Source organism: Chaetodon trifascialis, chromosome 14 (assembly GCF_039877785.1).
Source record: "Chaetodon trifascialis isolate fChaTrf1 chromosome 14, fChaTrf1.hap1, whole genome shotgun sequence".
NCBI classification, from domain to species: domain Eukaryota; kingdom Metazoa; phylum Chordata; class Actinopteri; order Chaetodontiformes; family Chaetodontidae; genus Chaetodon; species Chaetodon trifascialis.
In genome coordinates, this window is record NC_092069.1 from 4,716,294 (window position 1) to 4,740,334 (window position 24,041).

Here is a 24,041-nt window from a genome sequence, read left to right on the forward strand (position 1 = left end):
CGTACTAACTGATGACATGTTTGTGATGAATCAAATAAGGAGCTGAGGTGGGTGTGATGTTGCGTTTTGGGATGTGAAGCAGAGCCATGTGAGGGACCGAGCCAGAAGAGACCGAGATAAATTTGATTGTTTAACAGATTTAAATCAGGATAACTTGCATCTGCATGAATCTATCAGAGAGAAGTATAAGTGATGGTTTATTTTCATACTGTATATATAGCTAAACTGATTGCTGGTGGAGATACAGTATAATATGATGCAAAATGATGACCCTGGTCAGCATTTTTGCTCACAGGTAAGAATGAGCACAGGTTCATCTTCTGGTCTAAAGGGGATGAAGGAACCTGATCGAATGATTCACACCGTCTCCTGCTGATAGTGAGGGCAGTGACAGTGAAGGCAGAACGGATCTACCAATCAGGTTTAAGAGGCAGAGCTGTGGCTTTCAGTCGTCTGCAGCCAGCGCATAATAGAAGTCAGTATTTTAGAGTATTTGCCATGTGTGTACGTGGAAGCACAGCGTGGAAACCATAGGAGAAGAATATGCAGCAACAAATGTAGTGTAGAAGAAATATGCTTATGTCTGTTTCATCTAAAAGCAGCAGCTTCCAAAGGTTCTGCATAAAATGATAAAGACTGAGATTTTTAAAGTGGATGATAAACATTATTTAGTTAATTTAAGTCAGTTAATTTTGGAAGTGTCCAAAATTTTTGTGATCGATTTAATAAAAAACATTTAATCAAACTCACATTAGCAGAAAACCTGCTTTATTTCTATACTGTATACAGCAGTGTGTGTTAAAGCACATACACATGCAGTATATACACACACTGTGCATACACACACACATTTTCCGAACATGTTTAAGTGTGTTAATGTGCATGTAGACACATTTGTGCTTGTGTGTGTGTGCATGTGTCTCAGTTAAGATGATTACGGGGGAAATTCAACCACCTCTACCAATTACACACCAGCCTCTTGTATACATAAACAGTGCAATTTATGTCCCATTGATCTGTCTAATTCTTTCAACAGGAGCACATTATGGCCGCCGTCTTTTTGTCTCCCGCCTTGCTCTCCTCTCTGTAGCACGAGAGCCGAGCGAGGAAAGCCTTCCAAGTCCTTTTGTACTCCCCGCGTCCCTTTGAACAATGAATCATATTTAGCAACGAGAGACGAAACAAGGCGCTGCTCGCAAATAAGGCTGCAATTCAGTGAGCCAGCCAAGATGAGTCGGTGTTGGGAAGGCAGTCAGAAAGCCAGGATTTGACTGACACGAAGGGGGTGGCAGGGCTGAGACGAGATTTTTTGGGGCCCTGAGCAGAATTGGGCACCCCATTTCATTTTTCTTTTTAAAAAGCAACTAGAAAATTGATGCTGAAGGCAAGCAGCCCTTCAAAAGTGACGTATAAAAAATGTCAAAGTCCCTGAAAACCTCAGCTTTTCTTCACAGCATGAAATGTTCATGTCTGAATAAGTAACAAGCAAAGGTCAGCTTTGGAAAGAGCAACTCTTCATTCTAACTTATTAAAATGTCTTTTCGTTATCATGTCACAAACTGAGCTGACCTGCTTCATCCTGTGGGTGTGGTTGGATCAGATTTGATTGACAGTGGCCCAGCAACAGAAGCAAAAGCGCTCATCACATTCTGATTTGCTGAATCCTGATTGGTACACAGAAATATATGACAACAACTTTTTGAAACTGAGCCCCACCCACGTTAAAGCAAAGAAAAAAACACAACCGCAGACATTTCTCAGAACCAAAGCTGGTGTGTTCACATAAGGGCCCATCACTCGCAGGAAGGAGCTGGTGGAGAAGATGATTTTCAGAGCCTTTAAAGCAAATCAAACATATTTCTTCCTACAAAATTGTTAAATATCTTTAAAATGAACATTGTAATGTATAGATGTGTAAAAGTACTCTGATGAAAAGCAATCAGTTAACACAAATCTGTTTAGCAGAGTCTCCTTATTGTGAAAAAGAGAGAACCAGTGAGACTATTTTTAATTTGCTCACTTTTGGGGCCCCCTGGTGGTCCCTAATTCATGATTCCACTAACTGACATTTTAAATTAATACTCAGTTTTCATGCTAAACATCCAGCCAGACATCTCCCATGGAGAGCTGTGTTCTTATGGAACAATTCTTTGAAAGAGCATTTGATCATGAGGCGACAGTCCTCGTTTGAATCCAGACTGGCGAAGCGGCTGCTGACCTCAGCCTGCGCTCATCACTGACGACGGCAGCACTGCCTTTAAATACCCACATAAATACCTTTTTGGTCGCTGTCAGAGAGGAACCTCTGTCCTGTCACAGATGAAACATGCTTCGATTCAGTAAGAAAAAGGCTTAATGATCCCGTGTCACACAATCTCATCTCCCCATCATTTCTGAAAGGAAGCTTAAAACAATCCCTGTTTTCCTCGTCAGTGGAAAACAAAATCTGTGTTTTCCACCAGCCGCACAAATCTGCCACCTCTGGTGATTGATGCAGTCAAATTAGATGTATGTGGAACACTGGCTCTGGCAAATGAACACATCAACTGATGACCAGCTGTTTCTAATTATTATACACTGGTTAATTAGGACGCCGTGTCACCATCAACGACGGCGGTAAACTGTGTGAAATTCATAATTCATGCTCTGGCGTCCAATAAGCCTCCCTGATGAAACCGGTACAGTGTGGCATGGATGGAGAGGCCGTGCGGAAAGAGACTGGGGAGGGTGGATGGTGCACTGCTGTTGCCAAATATCTGCGCGTGTGTGTGTGTGTGTGTGTGTGTGTGTGTGTGTGTGTGTGTGTGTGTGTGTGTGTGTGTGTGTTCGCGCCTTTCGCTCACACCTCCTGCTTCTACCCCTTTCTCTGTCTCTCTCTCAGCAGGGTGTGTGTGTAGGTGGCGGTGTGAAATGTCTGGATCTCAAAGGTAAGCTGAACGCTTCACTCCCTCATTATTAAATATGATTGAGGACTTTATGTGACATTCACGATGCACCGAATGATTTTGTAATGTTTTACAAATTCCATCTAAGTGTAATTACGGATAATGTGTAATAACAGTCCAGAGGTATCTTGAGTAAAGAATTCATGTCGTAACGATGTTACAAGGTGACATCCCGTTTCCCGAAGGTGAAAAAACTCCTTTATGACCAAACTGACATAAGTTCATGACAAAGCTCTGTGTGATATTTCTGATCAGTATCCGTCACGCTCACACTCTCACTATGTCTTGGATTTATTCTTAAAGACTGGTACCAAACCATGCGTGTTGATTTACTGAAATCATGTTTGTGCATGTTTGCTGCAGTTTATCACTTATTCTCATGTGCTTGTCAAAATAACCTCCTTTGGAAATGTGTCTTAAAAACCCTGAATGGAGATAACTGCTGAGCTGGCTTATAAAAGGACTCCATCACTCCATGCGATGGTGCCATTCTACTCGTTCCTGATGTAGTTTCAAAATGTTCAACAATTTTTTAAAAATTGTCAATATATGAAATTACACAGAATAAGCCCGATCATGAATAAGAAAAGAACATCAACAAAATCCAAAACAATTTAATTTCATACCCCAAATCTAACTGTGACTTTATCATAACTGTTAATCTGATGTTCATCCTGCTATTCTATTCTAATCTCAGCTATCGCTAACCGAAACCTGAATGAGGGCAGACTCTTGAATTTCATTCCTCTTCACCATTACCCAAACACAAATCTGATACTAGTTCAAATGTGAACCCTCAACCCAAATCCCAAACTAAATTTGGTTGCAGCTTTTACACGTAACTACATCCAATCCCAGTTCCAATCTTAATCCTAAATCTAAATACTAGATTTTAATATAGCACCTAAACTATACATAATCCTCATTCAAATTTGAACTCAAAGTCAGATCCAAAGTAGTGAGCACTGGCCAGAATGTCCTCACTTTGAAGGTCTTATAACTCTGCCAGTTCTCACAAGTAGAGAAGTGCAGCGGCAGACGCATCAGCATACAGCAGCGGTGTAAAGTTGTGTGCGATGCCATGATGGGCGTCACTGTCGTCACGCACTGATGACATCTGACTGCGGGTGTCGCTGCCTTATTATCTTCCCGACGCAGGGCGGATTAGAAAAATGGGATTTCAGATGGCTCTTCCTTCCACCCCACACGCCCTCTGCCATCGCTCAGTTAAGTGATTATTGTTAAAACACAGGGAAAAAAATCATTTTGGAAATAATTATGATAGTAATTATAATTTCCCCTTCTTGGCTGGGGAGATAAGAATTAACCCAGGAGAGAGGGAGAGAGATTGAGTCTTAAAAGTCACATGGATTTGTTTGATCAGTCACAGTTTGATCTGGAGTGTGACTGCTGATCAGGGTTGGGGAGCAACAGTAATCAGATTACCTAATCTCGACTGAGATACATTAGCAAACACACATCAAATGTAAGATTGCTTAAAATCTGGGGTATGAGGGAGCAACACATCACAGTAATCAGATTACAAAATGGTTACAGTGATCCCCGATTATCACTTCTAAAAACAGTAATCAGTTAGAAATGACGGGATTAGTAGTTGGATTACTAAAATAAAATCAAAAATGTGCCAGAGAAGGAGAAACAAACAGGCTTTCAACAGGGAAAGGTGAATTTCACATTCAGATGGCAGATAAATGTTGATCAGAGAAAGTGGCAGTGATGAGTAAAATTAAAATCCATTTTTTTATTCATCCCAAAGAACATTTGTCAGCCAGGATACTGAAATATATTTAAACACAGTATGAAAATAGCACATACACCAGGTGCTAAACCCAAGCTTTGGTCAGTACCTCAGATTTGGGTTCATTACAGTCACTACAGCGAGAAAAACCGAGAACACAGAACGTGTTTGCTCTTTACTTTTTTAAAAACGTATTTTCACTGTAACCATACCACCGCTCAAATGTTGGTGTATGGTCAGTAAGAAGAAAAAAATGTGGTTCATTCAGTTCAACTGAAGTTCCAGGTATTAGACAACATCGCTGTAGCCATGGAGGTCCAACTGGTCATGAATAATTCCTGGACTACAGCAGCTTGTGCATGTTTATACAGGCAAAAGTAATGACTGGAAGTTTTGATAAAACCTGCCAAACGGGTTGACTGGTAACAGGTGAAAGCATCATGATTGGGTATGAAAGGAACATCCTGGAAAGGCTCAGTCGTTCACAAGCAAGGTCGGAGTGAGGTTCATCACTTTGTGAACACATGATTGGATAAAAGATATTACTACATGGGCTCAGGAACACTGTGTAAAACCATGGTCGATAAACACAGTTTGTTTGCAATTGATTGCATCCTGTTGATTCCAAAAAAGTTGGAAGTCGCGCATCTTGGAAGGCCAATCATGAAAAACAGCATCGTGTTTCTTCTAACTGGACCTGTCATCATTATTTCTGTCTCTGATTGTCTCTGTCTCAGAACATACCCACATGGATAAATGTTGCCTATAAAGGAAGCTGTTTTGTCGTGATTTTTTCTGCAATGTTAATTTCAGAAGAAGGATAATGCACATTTAGAGCCATGCAATCTTGCCTGTTAGCAAACAGCCTCCCAATTATCTTCTGTTTGATTGCTTGCCTGTATCAAGGTGAGCGATTAGACCACCGCTCCTGTGAAGCTCTGGAAGTCATCCTGAAATCGCTGCACTTTGATTTCATCAATCTGCAGGCAGCCCAACTGGAAGAAAATGTGAGTTTTATGAGCAAAACTTATTTTTCTCATCTTCGTCTTCCAATTCCAATACAGTTTCATATTCAGGCCTTCCCTTGTATCAGATTAGAGGCTATTTTTTTCCTTCCAAAAGAACTTCATAACATTCCTGTCAAATTTGGGACCTTGCTTTCTTCATTTTTTCTCCTTCGCTATTTTTTTCTCTTCCAGGGAGCATCGTCCTTGCTGGATATGATTTTGTACTATGAATCTACAACCCATCTTGACATTTCTGACAACAGCAGTATGGGAACATCGTGTTGGAGGGCCCTCGCTCATTTGATAAAGCAGGTTGGCTGACGCAGTGGAAGAGTAATCTTTTCTTGTAGGCTTTCTCCTGGGGATAATGTACATCCTAAAAAGTGAGTTTGTTGCACATTACATGGATTGAAGACACAGGGCAGAGCAAACAGGGTGAGAAGTTCTCCCCCTGCAAACATACACAGCATAAACACAAGCATAAACCGTATAAACCCGCATTACAGCAGCATCGCAGACGGCATTAGCGGGCATAACTGATTAGCTTTGAGGTGAGAAACAATCGCTCGGAGTCCAAATATTACTGCTGACTGACTTTCATGAGATCAAAATGGGACAAGCTGAGGGGAAACAATAGAGGACTTCAAGTGAAGCAGCGGTGGATGAAGCACACAACTCCATTACTTGAGTCAAAGTGGAAATACTCCTGGTCAAAACCAGCATTTCCTCTGAAAGCCAACACATTGTTGTGTTGTTGCCACAATGCATTTACAGAACCCAACCGATCAAAAGCCTTTTGATTTGATCAGCCACAGCAGAAAAATACAACTTGTACAAGCACAGACAATTTCATTTAAAATGTTTATCTGGTATAAAACAAATGTTTACATACCTCAACATGCTTTCTCAGGTTTTTGGAGGCAGTGATGAAGGATGTGAACGGTAAACAGAGCAAACATTTTCAACAGTATGAATCTCTCTTTAAAAATCTCAAACATGGACTTCAGCTACAGCCATGGGTGCTCTGGTGGAGAGGACAGTATATTTATTTCAGCATAAACATGTCTTATAAAAGATCTACATACCTACATATTACACAATAAATGTACAAAATAAAATGTGTACGTGAGAGATGTTGAAGGGCTGAGAGAGGTGCAAGAGAGAGAACAACTTACAGCGCGAGAGAAAACGAGTTATTGTTCAAGAGAGTCTGAAGGTGTGTGACAGAGACCGAGATACAGCGTGAGAGGGTTAGGGTTAGAATCCTTGTCTCGCTCACGTACTTCAAGGCAATACAAAATCTCTCACGCAGTACTTGCCCTTCCTCACATGTGTATCACCGTTTCCTCTTGCAGGACTTTTGTTTGTTGGTGCTAAAGTATGTGAATGTGCTCTGTCATGGAGCAAGATCAAATGAAGGATTCGTAATCGATGTTATTTCATCGCCTCTTTGTTACACAGATTAGGTAATAATGATACTGGTGGTGTCTCCCGACCAAAATCTGAAATATTTCCAAATGGAGCTTTTTAGCTTGCTGGCCATGCAAATGACTCTGCATTGGGTTGTGAGCTCTCTGTCGTCATTGGCACATGCTTGTTGTGTTATTCACTTGTTTCAGCTTGACCTACATCTCATTTTCTGTCAATGAAAGCAATGGTTTGTGCAGAGTTCCCAATTGGTGCTGGTCCACATGTCCTGAAAGATGTCTGTATCCCAGACAAATGGGAGAAATTCTGGTCAAATATTGCTTGTTTTTATCGACCGTTATTTTCCCACTTTGTGTCTCAAGTGACTAATAGAGACAACAGTTTTGAAATTGGTCCAGTATTGAGCTCGAGTGCTGCAGCCAGCAGCTGTGAAACAGACTGCAATATAATCATTGCATAATGTCAAACTATGTCCACTGAAAGTGTTTGTTTTTGCCACTGGCAGCCTCAGATTGTTGTTCTGAGTGTCCAATAACATTATGGAGCGGATCCCTACAGAGATACACCTTTCTGTTAGAGATTTAGATAAAGATAGTTAGACAGTAGAGATAAAAATCCTTTTAATTTAACCAGAAACAGCCGTTGTATCACTCTCATACTCAAAGAAAGAACATATACTTACAAAATGTACTTCAGCACAGGACTCAAGTAAATGTCCTCTGTGACTGTCCACTGTCCACTTGTAGTATTGTAATCTGATACTACTGAAGAGAACTGACATTTGTTATGTTAAACTGACAAAACTGACATTACTTTAAGAAAGCAGCTCAGTGTGGTGTCAGTGTGTTCATGTAACAGAGATGTAACCACTCATCTATGGGGATGAACACACTCAGGTCTCACAGTCTCATGACAAACATAAAAGAAGAACAGTTAGCATATTTTCCCTGCAAAGCTCTGCTCAGATCAGAAAGTGGCTCAGTGAAAGTTCATCCACTAAATAGGTGCTACTGCAATAGTGACTTAAGCGCTACTTCCAGGGCTATTTGGCGGACTACTGTAGTTGGCAAGCAAAGTGCTATGCTGGCACATGCCAGTCACAATAGCCCTCCAAGCTAGCTGGCTTGCTAACTGGCAGTTAACTGCCAGTTAGCGAGCTTTGCTCAGCCCCTGACCCTTTAGAAGTGAACAGTTTATTCAAGAGACTCTCAGTATGTCTCAGTCTGCAAACCATGCCTCTTTTGTGGAAAAGTTCATTCTCTTATCAGAGTTATAAACTGCAACACGGCTACTATGCCTATGTTACACCTCTGTTTTGGACTGTAGCTTCCGTTGCCTTAAAGATCAGCTCTGTCAAGACAGTTGGGTCAATGATTTCACAATGTTTGCCAAAGCTGAAATCGTTCTGAAAGGTTTGCAAGGATTTATTGAGCTCACTGATTGTGGGAATGAGTTGTGTCTGCTCAGAAATTTTGCTGTTTTAATGCTCTAACTGGATCACTGTCTGGCAGGTATCACAAAAATCTTACCAGCAGTTTTAACCAACATTTTTTAAGAAATATTATGCTGGCCAGTTTTACAGTTTGGCCAGTTTTTTATAATGATTAGTCTCCACAGCTGCAAACTGCAGCAGTCCTATTCATGTTTCTTTCCTTTTTTTTTTCTTTTTTTTTTTCTTTTTGTTTTTGGTTAGGTAACTTAAATCACTTGCATTATGTCAGGTCTTGGCTGCATTAACTATTATTTGTATTCAAAAATTAATCAAATAACCATGTGCAAAAAGTGCCACTTATACTGACAAACCCTCATATAATTATTACCAACACTGCAGTTCCCCTCATCTCTGCAGGCTGGTTTAGCCTCTTTTAGTTTGTTGTTTCGGGTACCAACCCACAAACTCCTCATTGATCAGCCTTGTTTCCAGCAGCAACAGCAGGTCGCTGTTTCCAGTGGAAACGCTCTGATAAACCCAACAGACTCACAGGTGAACATCATTAAGCAGCTTCTCAGGAGTTTGCAGAGATCACATCCTGTCCTTCTTTTGTTCTTTCTCTACTTTTGGGCAGATTAGACATTCTGATGCATCTTGAATGATTTCTTTGTGCATTTTTCTATATTCACTGTATTTCTGCATGTGTGTGTGTGTTTCAGAGTGTCCGTCTGTCCAGGCTGGATGTGTGCAATGTGCCTGTGGGTGACTACCCGGCCCAGTCTCTATCTAAAGCTCTGCTGACCAGCCAGCTCACAGTGCTGCACCTTCACAATGCCCAGCTCAGCGGCATGCCACTATACACACTCGGTATGATGTACACACACACACACACACACACACACACACACACACACACACAAGGCAATTTTTCCTCACTGAACACTCCTGAGCTTCATCTTCTGAATATTGTCACGATACACAGAGATCATGTTTCCCTGTTAAATCATTTCCGTGTGCAGGGACGTTGAAAGTATGCTCAGCAGCATCATGGGCTTCACTGTGTCCTTTTCTTCGGTTCTATCTGCGTGGTACGTCTGTGTTTTCCCTAACTCAATCCGTATTGAACCTGCTTGACGACCAGCAACACAAGTCACACACACAGTCATCGCTGTAGAGAATGAATACATGCACTGCAAGCTGTCATGTGCTCAGGCTCTCTTGTAACTTATTTGTTACAAAAGCATAATGATCGTCCCTTCGGCTCCTCCATCATAAGTTCACCGTGGGTGTGTAAGTGTGCTTGCTGTGCACGCCTACACATCTTGCGATATCCTCCTCTATTCACACGTCCATGTTTCAATGAGTTATTTTGCTCTACCATTCCTGATCTGCTCGCATTTTCCCATTCTCGCAGTCATTCGTCCCCATTCTCTCACAGCAGCAGGTATGTCACACGAATGGAGTGTAATGCTTTCACCCTGACCATTCACACAGGGCTTGGAAATAGGGGAGAGCCGTGGCGCAGCTTATCTTCCCCTTCTCCATGTTCCTTTATTATTTATTATGAATATTACATTTAAAAAACATTTGGTGCGGGGGGGTGGGGGGGGGGGCACCTTTACTTCTGTTGCCTGTGTTCATGTGCAACTGTGGACTGGGAGTATAAATTCATGTGTGTCTACATGCATTTGTAAATGGGTTTTTGTGTGTGGGTGTGTGTTTATGTGTGTGTCCTGTGGCCAGCAGGACCAGATTTTGACCTGTGACCCTCTCTGTAGGTCTGGACCCGGATTAGAGGCCTAATCTCTTACCTGTCACTTTACACACTGCTGCACACATCTATAAAGGCTCTTGGTAGCCAGGACACACAAAGACACACACACACACACACACACACACACACACACACACACACACACTGATATTTACAGTATACTTTGCAGGCTATTGATGGAAATTAAACCAGAGATACACATATATACACGATGTCTGGATTAGTATATACACATATATGGATTGTCGCCACGGGTGAACACAACACTCAAAGTGGGGTTGAGTACTGTACATGCATGGACGGATGGACATGTGTACACACAAACACACACCTACACACACACAGTTACACAGAACAGGGTGATTAATAATTGACTTGAGGTGCTGAGCGAGACAGTGATGTGAGAATAATAATCATTAGCAAGATTATTTTCATAAAGTCATTTTGTCAGTTTATTTTCATTTTCATTATTCGATAATCAAATAAAAATCACGCTCAAATTCTTTTCTTCTAGTGTTCAGATGTCATGGGAAAACAATCACTGTGTCTGACTTTTTGTTGGGACAAAAAAATCAAAACCATGAACACAGCCTCTCATCTGCTCTCAGCAGGGAACAGAGAAAGAACCAAATGGACACAGTATGCTGCCCACTCTTCCTGACAGCAACTTGTTCCTCCAACATTTTCAGCCATTTCCTGGATCTCTTTGATATTTTAGGGTCTCCACAACCTACCTCCTACTCCCATGCGCATCTCTCATCCCACCCCATTCTCTCTGAGCCCACCGCCACCACCCCTTCTTCCCTCCCAGTGGGGGGTCCCAGCTGAGGATCATTGCCTTCGATCGGAGGGGCCTCTGATTGCGGGATTGGGCGCTCGCGGTGGAGTCGACCGGATCAATCCCACCGATTCCAACATTTGGTTCCCACTGTGCCTGATGACAATGTTGGCATTCCACATGCAGCCCAACAGGCTTGATCAAATCTGCAGCATCGATCTGGATGCAAGGGCAGGAGGGCTCAGGCAACAGGGACACATGTGTACCGCAATACAGTACAGTACATAAATACATAGGGAATGCTCTCAACACATGCATAACTACAAGGTATCTCCCCAAAACACCATTAAAGATGTGATAAAATACCACAATTAAAACAACAATGGCATATACATGTTTTATAAGGTCTGCTGTGCTGAGGAGTCACAACTGTGGCTTCAACAATGGCTCCTTCATATTGGAATGATGAAGGAGTGCTACTTGATCTTTACCACAGTAACGGCAGGAGGTGGCAGTTCCTGCTGTGCGCTTGTATTCATGCTCAAGTTCACTTGCCATCAATCAGTCTATCGTAATTACAACCTGGAGACCCCATGTTTGGCACCCAGAGGACATGCTTGTATGAGGGATCATATCATATATTCATGTCATATTAATTTAAAACCATCTATATGTCTTAACTGGGGCTTGTGGGGGAGGTGGTTCCGTCTAAAGTTAGAAGATACATTTCTGTGCACTCCGGTCCTCATCCGTGCGAGCTTTTCTGTTCTTCTGAGATTGTAGACAGTCTGTCTACATTTGATCATTTCACATTCCAGCAAGGAGCTTCACTAGTTGTGTGTAACATTCACGAGCTGCACATTATCCCTGCAACAATGACCTGGACCCCTACTGGCTTTCAACCGATGGCCACTACACTAAATAACTTTCAAAAATCACTGTAAAACACCCCTTTCTACTACAATTATAATTATTACTACAAAGGACAGTATGACCGTAAACTGAGCAAAAATCTGGACGTTTCGGCGAAGATGGAGTGATGACTTCTGCATCACTTAATGAATGTGATTTATTTCAAAATGACCTTATTACAAAGAAACAGGCAAACTACATTGTTCCTTTTTAATTTTATGGTCCTTCAAAGAATTACAGGTGACATCTGTGCATGAACTTGGAAACAAAGGTGGAGGGTTCAGTGCATTGTCATGGACACTGTTGGCCTCTGAAAACTACCTCAGCTGTCACTGACCTCACCATCAAACTTCATTTCTGAATGCTGGTTTATGGCCTTGTGGCTCCACCTGCCATTGGTGGGCAGAGTTCACCGAAGCGACTAATCAATCAAATGTATCTTATGATGCAAGGTCTCCTCAGGTGGGAGTAAGCCAGCCAGTGCCGCACCTCGCGTAGTCCACTTGAGGAATAACAGGAAATGATACCGTCTGCATTGTCTCTGGGGTAAGCGTTTGAAAACGGTGGAGGCAGGGACTAACAGACACTTACTGCTAACGCTTGATAAAGCTGAAGCCCTGATAAAGCTTGGTTCGTCACAAAATGAGATAAAGAAATACCTTCCGTCTGCGTTTGTTTTTAAATTAACCTGTAATTATCTGTTTGTCTGTCAGAACGGATACAAATCTGCCACAGATAGCAGATTTAACTAACACCAATGAGCTGAAATTAGGTCAAAGAGACTCTGGAGTACTTTATGGAGTTTTTTTTTTTTATTTCATGCCATTATTCAGAGACTGTCAAAAGTGAATCTTCAACAGAAAATTGAGCGATATCTAGTCAAATATGTATTACATTTTCCTTTTATTTTCAGTGCATTGCTATATCCTCAGTGTCCATTTATTTAACTTATTTACTTATTTTTATTGTATTGTATTGTAGAGCACAACTTTGTGGTACACACAGTCTTGTCTTGTTTACTTATTTTTGTTTATTTATTTTTGTGAACCATCTATCAGTACTGAAAAGCATTATATGAGAATAATGTATTATTATTATTATTATTATTATTATTGTACAACAAGATGAGAAATAAGTCCTTTTTGTCGGATTAATAATTGATTAATGATTAAGTAATAGTTGTCGCCCTAAAATTCACCTACCCTACACATCACTCACTTAGGTTTCGACAATTTTGAAGTTAAAGTTAAAATTTTTAAATATTGAAAGTCCTCTCCTTGGCAATTGTGCAACCATAACTACAGCTCGTCAAGGTGCAAGCTTACCGTTTTTTTAATCTCTGTGCAATTCAACGTGATGTAATGTAATGAAGCAGGTATGTCTTGCTGCCCTCTGAGATTGGGTGAAAAAGTTACTTTGCAGTACATGTTTTTATATATACATGTATATACGTACACACACACACACACACACTTCTGTTTCCTGTTTTATTCTGAAAGTTCATTTTCCTCTTGTCTCATGCTTTGTTTGATTTTTCATCATTAACTGCCTACATATATGTTCACTTATTCACTTTGACCTGAAGAGGATCATTTGCGGTTGAAATGCGGCTATCAAAAGGATGAAGTTCTCCTGTGTATCATTTGACTGCTCGTGGATTCATCAGCAACTGCAAAGACAATGATAGTGGAAATCTGAAGGAACTTCAGGTCATATTTCAACATATTTGATGACGGATTAGCTATCGTGATACAGCAGTGATGTTAGCATTCAAACACTTCCTAGCTAACATTATGGCTCGATAACCATATGTCAGATTCCCTCCGACTTACAGTGTGGAATACAGCAGTACCACATTATTCTTTTTGATTACAGCATTTGAGCTTCCCGCCCTGAGTGCGACGTCAGAGGAAAATGTCTGCTTTGGGAATATGGTCTACTTTGGATCCTGTTCCTGATCTTTTGAGCACTCTTTTCTTTTGTTGCTGATTATAGTTGGTGCACTGAAGTCAAACAAGGCTTTGCAAGAGCTCCACCTTACTAACAACCTGCTGAACAGCTACCAGGACGCCCTGCAGCTAGGAGACCTGCTACGCTATAACACCACTTTACTGACACTGGAACTGAGTAACAATTCTGTAGCAGATGCTGGTAAGATGGCTGCCTTGGTTACAGAACAAAATATATATAGTAACTCAAAGTTGCTAAGTGCAAATTAAAAAAAAAGTTATGTCTTCATAACAACATTGATCTGCAAGAGCACTCAACTTTGTCCAATTGAGAACCCACAGATTAATCTGATTTATGAAATGAATTGTTGCACTAGTCCTTTACACCTGAGGTAAAATTGTTTAGTCACAAAATGCATTTGTAAATTTTCATAACAACAAATTCTAGATTGTGTGAGCAATAGGTGTTGAGAAAATACACAAGTTGGTTGCAAGTGTGACATAATCTTAGTAATACTTTGCTAGCCCTTGTTCAGCTTTCACTAATTAAAGAGTGACCCAGCTCACTTTGCCTGTTAACAGCTTATAAGGAAAAACAGTGAATCGACAGCTTAGGTAAATATGAGGGGAGGGGTTGCCACACTGTCAGTTTGCAAATGTGCACAGTCCAGCCTTAATATTATCTAATTATATAGATGTGTGAAAAGGTTAAGCACAGAGCAACCGTCAACGTGGTTACTGGAGCTCAATTCATAAGATGCACTGTAACAACACTCCCACTAAACATCTGTCAGTGCCATTTAGCTTACAAACACAAACATGGACAAGCAGTGTTCTGCTAATGACCACATTTTTATTTATTTTTTTAATTTATTTATTTTTTGCTATCCAGGTTTGGAGGAGCTGTGTGAAGGCCTGAGGCGTCAGACGGCAGGTCTGAAGGTCTTACTGCTGAGGAACAACCAGATCACTGCAAATGGCATGGTCCATTTGGCCCAGGTTCTGGTGAGGAAACGAATGAATGCCCATATTCAGCACGTAAATACATTTCAATGCCAAAGAACAGACCTTTTCTTTAAGAGGAGATGTTTTCAGCCTGTAGGTGTAGACTGTACGTTGTGTCCAGTCTTTGTACCAGACACAACCATCGGCATATTCAGCAACTTGATTCAGGCTTGTAAGTCAGTGGAAGGGTAATAAGTTGGTTATATGCAATATATGTTAGTATAAGTTAGTACTGCAATAGAACAAAAGGAGCCTTTCTCTAAAATAAATAAGGCCACTATGTGTAAGTCCTTACTTTGGGGCCACCTGGTGTTAAACTGCAGTACACACTATAAGGCTATTGTACGCTTCATATGAAGGGCTAAATGGTCATCTAACAGCTTCTAAGCATCTCATAGAGTAATTACAGTACCATCACTATTACTATTGTTATCTCCAAAGCCGCTGCAGGTCCAATGTAGAGTTATAGCTGAGGAGGCACACGTCAGAGCCTATGTGTAACCCACATTAAATTTACATTTAAATTTAATGTATTTAAAGTTGTTTTTGTATGCTGTATTAGGTAAAAAATATATTGATGATTATATTATATTGCAGTGATTGTTAGCTGACAGGCCACATCCGGCAAGGAATAGCAGGGAATTCAGGTAATATTCAATGTCTGATCTAACAGTACTCACCATCATGAGAGTGATCACAGATTAACTTGTCAGCCCCTGGCAATGAGCCAGAAAATTCATAATTCATAGCGCACACATTCAGCAGAATCAGATTATTCTCCAGCTCCATCCTCTCTACTCCGTGGACCCACCATCAAATTGTTCAGCTCCCTGGCTCGCCATTCCCTGACCGGACTACAGAAGATAACTCCAGAGTTGTCAGGGAATCATTAAGCTTGTCTATTAGATGCAAGAGGGATCACTTGAGTTTATTTATTATTGACCTGCTCTTGTATTGAGTCTCAAACTGTGTTACCTGTCATCTTACCGTGACTGAAGTTTGTGGTCAGTGATCGAAATTCATGAGCCACCCCACCATATTTTTCTAGAATTCTGTAACTTTGGAAGGTATCCACTTGATATCTGCTTCTTTTCCTGCACATGAAGTGATTGGAGCAGCCCCTTTAGCTTTGTGCTAGCCTGTCTGACTGATACCTGCTTTCCTCTATCCAGTATTGAGGAAGTGATGAGCGTTGGGCCTCATCCAGAGAAATCCCCTACTGAAAATGTCCCGCCTGCACACATTTCCTTGTACACTCCTAATAACATGCATTCCTTCCGCCTGATTGGCAGCATAAACTGCACCTTCCTGTCATGTGAGTGGCGATTGTGGAAGTCAAAAGGCTAGAAATTAAAGGCCTGCCTTGTACACTCACACTCACACACACACACACACACACACACACACACACACACACACACACACACTTACCCCGTCTCCTCCACTGGTACCAAAAGAAGGAACAGTTTGATTAAATAATAGATGTGTGTTAAGGAGGGGCGCTCATGTGGCCTGCCAGTCATGGGGATAAGTAGATGTCCTTGCAGGCCATAATGATGATAATTAGACCCGTAGCCAGTTGTGTCGAATATGATGACAAGGAGAGCTGTTATTAACCTTTCTGGTTGGTGTATATGCTTTTCCTCTCTGTCCTCAGGGTTTGTTAGCTTGTCTTTTGAAGGCCTAAGCAGAGGTGCAATTGTGGCCAAAAACCACTTGACTTCCATATCTAGAATTTTGGCCAATGATGTCTAAATTTACTTTTTGTTGCAAAAAATTTAAAAAATGATTATTCTGAGGGGAATACATGATGCGGGGTTCTCATTGTTTTCTTCTTTGCGTGCATCCCCTTTTTTTTTTTTTTTTTTTTTTTGTTTCTTATTTTTTGTTTAAAGCCAGCATGTCATGTGTGAAAGCATACTGTGTTTTTGGTGGTTTCACACTCCTACCCCCCTCAAACTTCTCACTCCAACCCTCCCGTGGTTTACGTTTGACAGGCTTCAACCACGCTTGACTCTCACACACTCAACCACGCAGTCGCCTCTTTAATTGTCTACTATTATCCCTTGTGCATATCCATTCGAGATGCTCTTCCTCCCTCCCCTCCTCCCCTCTTCACCACGCGTTGGATGTGGTGTTGCCTCTGTGTGCCGCGACTCAGTGAGGAAAAAGGGGGGGACCCTCTCAAGTGTGTTTGTTGTCACCGCGGTGCAAATTAACTCAGAAGAAGACGCTCCTCGGGTCTGTCGGTTGCCTTCCTGCCTTCCTTTCCGCCCCCACGCTCCCTCTCTCTTCAGAGCAGTGACCAGAGGAATTTAACAAGGGTGGCGAGGCGAGGGGACAACCGAGGAGTGGGTGGTGCATTCCTCTTCAAGCTGTTGGGCAACATGGGCCTCTTGTGCCCCAGACACCCCCAGCTTATGCGCCAGCTAATCAACCTTCAGCGCTAATGTGGCTCTACAGAGTGGAAACAGAAGTTCTGAGCATTTAACATGAGAGGAAACATTTTGAAAAGGAATAATAATCATCGCATAATAATAATGATAATTAAAACTTCTCAGGCTTTCCACACTCTTGTACACTAAAAGTAGCACACTGCACAAAGTATAAGGCAAAGCTCATTGTCGGGTATTTTAAACTTTTCAAACATACTTTAAAATTTAAAAACACTCATTAAAATTCTTCAGTTTTTCTGGGTACCAAAAGTTCCCGGATCCAATTTGAACAGTGTTTAGTCCTTGGTACAAGATGCTAATCAACGTGACCTCAGGATCCCTGTTTTGCAGCCAGTGCTGAAGGTCCTGCAGGTCCTGGATTTGGGTGAGAACCTCCTGGGGAACAAGGGGATCCAGGTCATCAGGGAGCCTCTGATGGTCAACTGCTCAGTGCTGCAGCTTGGCCTTGCCCAAGCCAGCATCACCTGCGAAGGTACAGCAACACATATGCACTATATCTCTGAAATGCAGAACCTTTTTTTTTTTTATTGTGTTTGAATTAACAGGAGACAGAAAGTCATTTCATGAAGATGAGGCCCATTAAAGTCAACAATATTATTGTTTTCAATATAATTCTTATATCATATGTAATTATATGTAATATGCTTTCTGTTAATAATGTTGTAATACATTCTCATTTCTTCAAGTCTGTGTTCAAATGAATGTGCACATCAGTGATACATCTTTGGTTTAATATCAACCACCTGCACATCTGTTTAGTTTTGGATAGAGATAGGGCTGCGACTAATTTCATTCTCAAATAATCTGCTCATTAATTTCTTGATTCTATAAAATGTCAAAAAATAAAATAAAATAAAAATGAGTATGTAGGATTTAGTGGCATCTTGCACTAAAAATGTGAAAAACGTGACAGGGCCCTCTATACAGCCAGCGTTTGGTTTGTCCAATCTGGGCTACTGTAGAACATGGTAGTTTATAATAATGATCATAATAATAATGTGTTATTTGTTATCAAGTCACTAATCAATTAATCTGTTCAGCTCGAAAAAGAGATAATCAGTTCTTAACCTTTAATCTTAATTTTTCATTTCTGTCTTTGGATCAGTGACATATAAAACTACATATTTTTCCCTTTACTTTTTTTTTTTGTTTGTCCACAAGTAAAGCTTTACTAGTAGTAAACAGAATAATGCATAAACAATTACTTTTCCTTTCCATGTATGCTTTATCTTATATTACTCGCAAATTAATCATTTTAACCATGACCTCCCTGTAATGATCTGATTAGAGACAAGCAGCATGCTTACCTAAGCAAATTCAAATTTCAGCTCTAGAAACATTTCTAGAGGTTGATCTGCTCTGGATAGAGAATTTAACAGCCCAGTGTCTGAAGCCAATCAATAGATTTTCTTGTTTAGTGAGCTTTGAACCAAAGCACTGTGAAAGAGTTAGGGAATAAACAAAACGTTATGGAAGCCTCCTCATGTTTCAACGTCGTCTCTCCCTGGCTGAAGGTGCTGTGGCGTTGGCAGAGTTTCTTGCAGAGAGTCGGCAAATTCAGCAGCTGGACCTCCGTCAGAATGAGGTGAAGGTTGGAGGCCTGATGGCCTTGTGCCTGGCCCTGAGGATCAACCGCTCTCTTGTTAGCCTGGATTTGGACCACATACCCCCACAGGAGCAGGTAGGTGCAGCTATCATTGTCACGTTAACAGATCTGTTTCCCCAGCTGTTGAAACACAGCTAAGTCTTCAGCGTCTTTATGTGCTACTTCACTGGGCTGTAAAGCTATTCAGTTTGGCACATTCTGATACAGTTGTTGCATTTATACTGTGGTGTAGCCAGAGCTGTTCGTTGCTTGATTTTAGACACGGTCTCTTTTGTTAGTTAGCTGACAATGAGACGACGAAGCCGCAGTGGGACACAATGATCACTAAAATCACTAAAGCAGTGCACGTTCACTCCTGACCATTGATGGTCTCGCCATAGGGTCTATCAATCACTGCTCTGGAGCTTAAGGACCTCCACCTCTGTCTGTGTTTAAATGGCTATCGGAGCTTTCATATAAATTTTCCTTCTAATTTAGAATGACGGGGCATGGTGCTTTGAGGATTACTTCTTCTTAACATCTTGTCTTTTGTGATATATCCAGGCTCACAGTGGTCACAGATTTGTCACTTGGAGACACAAGTAAGTCATTTGTGTCTCATTTCATCAGTGCTACTTGTTTTTTGTTTCTCTCCACCATCCATGGCTGCAGAGGCCTGAGGAAAACGATGCCATAACTTTAATACATGCCCCTGCTGGATTCACAAAATAATTACCCACACTTGCCATCTGTTTGTCATGATTTTATCTCTGCTAACTTATTTGCATATTAAAGCATTAATTAAAATCTCCAAGGAACGGAATGCTTACTTTAAAATTAACTCTGAAGGCGATCCGTGCACAGCTTCCAAAGTTGTTTTATATTTGTTTGCAGTGGTTTTCTGTTTGTCTGCGTGTTGTTTACACGATTAAGTCTGATTTTTATGAAATGTCTCCTCTGGCTAAAGTCAAACGGCAAGATGTGCCAGATTTTGGAGAAGCAGCTTTTAAGAGCCATGATGTGTCTGTGAATGTGTGTCATTATAGCTGGGACTTCTTTGTCTTCTTCTTCTTCTTCCTCACTTTTTTGCACATGCACCAAAGCCTCCATATTGGCGGCTCTGTTTTCATGCTCTTCTAAGCCGTCGAGAGACGTGATTAGCATTTCCACCATTGGTGGGAGTTAGTGGGGCTGGGTATTTTAAGGGAATGGTAATAAGGGAATTTTTAAGCTCTGTCAGGTTTTGGAGTCACACAGCTGGGATTTGTCTTGGTGTGGCATATCCAGGTGGGAGGAGTGACGATTGTATTAAAAAGCAAATCTTTCCATCAGAAAACAGTGGGTGGCCAGATCAAGTGTTCTTGCTCAGTCACATTCCCTGGGTCGCCAAGGAATACGTGAAAATTTCATTCTTCTGAAGGAAAATAAGTGTGGGTATGAATGTGAGTGAGTGACAGAGGGGGTTATGGCAGCACTTTGTGTGTGTTTGACAGACTCGCTGATATAGAGTTTGTGTGTTCATACATGTGCCTTTTGTATGTGTGTGGTTTTACGACGATGCGGGGGGCAATTTAAGATGCGCATATTTAAAAGGCGAGAAAATAAGGTGGCAAGAGGGGAGGAAATCTGGGTTCTCTTGTCTTTGTTTACAGAGTCTGATTTTTCATGTCTGTTGCCACGCTGCTCCATTTGATCACTGGCCTGTTTGCTGTTAATTATTAATTATTTACCCATCTAAAATATTCATGCACCCTGGCCCTGGTGGAAAACAGCCTTTTCCGAGGGGCAAGTTCTCTCTGTAGCCATTGCAAGGTGGAGCTGTTTATACATCTTTATCAGGGGACTATGTCAACCCAGCTAATGAACTAAACTTTCCCTTGCCCGGAGCTCTTAATCGCAGATCGAACAAGGCAGTCTCGTCAGCCTGTTTACCTGTTTGATGCTTAAATATTTGGCTTCGGATTTGCTGTTCTCCAGCAGAAGAGTTCAGTGATAACGCTGCAGAGTGTCCTCTCCTGAATGTCGCATGTCAGCAAGGTATAGCTGTTAGAGAGTGGTTGTCTCACTGAGTGATAATTACAGCAGCGTGAAGTGTGTGTGCGTGTGTGTGTGTGTGTGTGTGTGTGTGTGTGTGATTCCGTAGCTTGTTTTAGTGGTCCTGTGGAGGGGGAAGACAAGAGCAGTTGTGGTGCTGTAAGAGGAAGCCAATGGGACATTAATGCTTGAAGGCTGAAGTCATTTTGACTTTACTTCTTCCTTGTTAAACAAAGCATTTACATTAACACAGTAGCTACTTTATCAAGTACACCTGTGCAGTGTATTGCAATTCAGTGCAATAGCTCTGGCACAAATGCTACCCCACAAAGTTTAGAATAATCAGTTTTTGTTGATACTGTCAGAAATGTGTAAATTTCAATGTCATGTGTATGACCGAGGTCTCTTCATATTTGCATACAGCAGGTGGTCAGAATACTAGAAACACTAAATGTAATGCAGTCTATAAAATACCACAAACACCGACCTCAATACTAAAACTAGAATTGAATTAAGACCTCTACGACATGTTAAAGAAAACTGAAGATTAGAGACATCAGTAACAGAGACTTTATAAGAGAACAGTTGTATTGGATTGTACAGGTGTACTTATGTAGTGTAATAAGAGAAGTTAACTTCTTTACTTTCCTAAAACTCTGTTTAAAAACAGCAGCCAATCATCTTTGAGCAGTTGCTCCAAAGTGGAGGGTCAGACTAGAGCATTATAGGGCCCAGGGCCATATTTGAGCTCACCATTGAACCTCAAGTTCCAGTTGCCCTTAAGCACCCATCATCATAATATCAACAGAAATGACTAAAGACTGGATTTTGCCAGGACCCCTCTACGAGACACATCTGAAGACGGGATAAAAATGTGAGACCTACATTAAAGTCATTTTCAGTGTACTTTTGTGAAATAAGTTAGTTGCCATAAGGTGAACCTGGGACCTTTGCTTTTCCAGCCATATCTCATAGTTTGGGAGGCCACTGCCAAGAAACAGTTGCCAAAATAAAAGCATAGAATAAACTTTCATTGTGAATGTATGTTGTATTAGTTGTGCTTTAGGTGCTAAATTTGAATGAACTTTCAAACTAAATATCTGTCCCAGACACACTGCAGTACTGCTCAACTGTTCCTGTGTCCAGCACTGTATGTCCATGATTTAGTAAATGCCATTTGATATAACGATAATCAGATTGTACTGAAGGACTGGTTCACTGTGAACTTGCTAAGACTATCTTTGGTTAGTTGTTTATTTTAGAAACTAGCCAGTCTGCTGAAACTGGCTGAAACTGCCGAACGCTTTCTGTTCTATTTCAGTCAACATGTATTGAATATATCTGCAAACTGTTTGCTGCCAATGCGAAATATTAATAACGAATAGATCTGCAAAACAATTTGCTCTCCTGGCAACTAAAGCATGTTTCATGTTCTTTAGCCACACTAGTGTCAGTGTAACCCATCAGTTAATGGGTCCATCTGTCTGCTGCTTCAGTCCAGACTAAAATATTTTGGAAATTATTGAATGAATTGCCATGAAATTTGGTGACATGGTCAAGGTCCCTCCAGGAGGATTTGGACTCACTTCTAGTCATCCCCTGATTTTTAATCAAGCACCATCATCAGATCAAAATTTAAATTTGTCCACTGCTTTATTCGTTACCAAATACAAACTGTGCCTAATAAATAGTAACCTCTCTACATTGTCAATGTGAACATTTTACCATGCAGATATGCATTTAGCTCAAAGCAGCGCCTAAGTAAAACCTCACAGAGCCTCACAGAGCCACTAGCTTAGCTTGAAATTCATGGCCTTGGTTAACTATGATTAATCTCCTGTCAGGAACAACAGAAAAACTACACCTATTGGATACAAATAATGAAAATAACCAATATATCAAAGGTGAAGAGTGAAATGCAGGAAACCTTTCTTTTATTGAAACAAACAATCACCACCATAGCCTGAAAGGCTGCTGTCACCCCCAAATTGGATGCAGCCTTCTCTCTTTTTTTGTACTATTTTTCCACATAAAGATTGTAGCAAGCTGAAGCCAAAATGTAACATGGCTCTGAAAATCAGACTGGCTGTCTTTATTTCATCCAACAGCCTTAACTGCTCACACTTCAGTTTAGTTTACTGGCTTTTATATTTCCGTGCATGTCAGAGGAACAGGAGTGACATCTGAGAAAAGATACATGTGTTTGAATGGGTCCGTGGAGAGATTGCTGTGGGAAATGCACTGCACAGATGGCACCGTCTGAAGGAGCATGGATTCTTATTTTAAGAACAGTGTGAAACAAAGAGGTCTCTTGGTATGTTTTCAGGCACCCTTCCTGTCATGGTCAGGCCCAGTAGGGTGGCTAGGTGACAGGACGGCCTGACCATGCATGTAGTTGGCACTCAGGTTTCAGTTGCATCATAATGACATTGATGCTCTGGGGATCAGAATACGTAGGCAGACAACGGCAACCAGGCAGAACAAACCTCCGAGCAACGCCTCAGAGGGCAGCAGGGAACAGCTCCGAGTAGTCAGGGGCACCCGGGTTCACACCGCTATCAGATCAGTCAGTCACCTGCTGAAACCACAGCACACAGTACAGCTCATATAGAGCCAAAATGAAAAACAGTTTTTAACAACTTTTTAACCAACTGAATACCAAGAGAACGTCACATTTCTGATGACCTAACAAAGGAAATTCACCCTTTGATGGAGAAAAGGAATAGATACAGAAGTTTACAGAAGATGTATGACCAAGGGACAGAAAGACTGAGCGATGTGTGCATACAAACACAATAAATGACGTACTTAATCAACATTTACCATAGCTAACAACAACCTTTTTTCATGTAAAGTCCAGTATCATTATTAGTATCATCATCATAGAAGCCAGTTCATGGAAAAGGCAATGGAATTTCATTTTGTCAGACCCACCCATCCAGGAGCGTGGCCCTTCAAGCAGACATCACCATTATTG

At 41.2% G+C, this 24,041-nt stretch overlaps 1 protein-coding gene across 1 annotated transcript in view; it reads left to right on the top strand.

Moving 5' to 3' along the window:
• The window catches only part of LOC139342356 (protein phosphatase 1 regulatory subunit 37), a 62,510-nt gene that overhangs the window by 14,013 nt on the left and 24,456 nt on the right, over positions 1-24,041 (top strand). The window contains exons 3-10 of the mRNA XM_070979423.1: positions 2,882-2,927; positions 5,611-5,711; positions 5,904-6,023; positions 9,291-9,438; positions 14,031-14,186; positions 14,877-14,989; positions 17,776-17,917; positions 18,960-19,126. Of these exons, the coding sequence (XP_070835524.1) occupies positions 2,882-2,927; positions 5,611-5,711; positions 5,904-6,023; positions 9,291-9,438; positions 14,031-14,186; positions 14,877-14,989; positions 17,776-17,917; positions 18,960-19,126 (993 nt within the window). The remainder of the gene's footprint in view (positions 1-2,881; positions 2,928-5,610; positions 5,712-5,903; positions 6,024-9,290; positions 9,439-14,030; positions 14,187-14,876; positions 14,990-17,775; positions 17,918-18,959; positions 19,127-24,041) is intronic.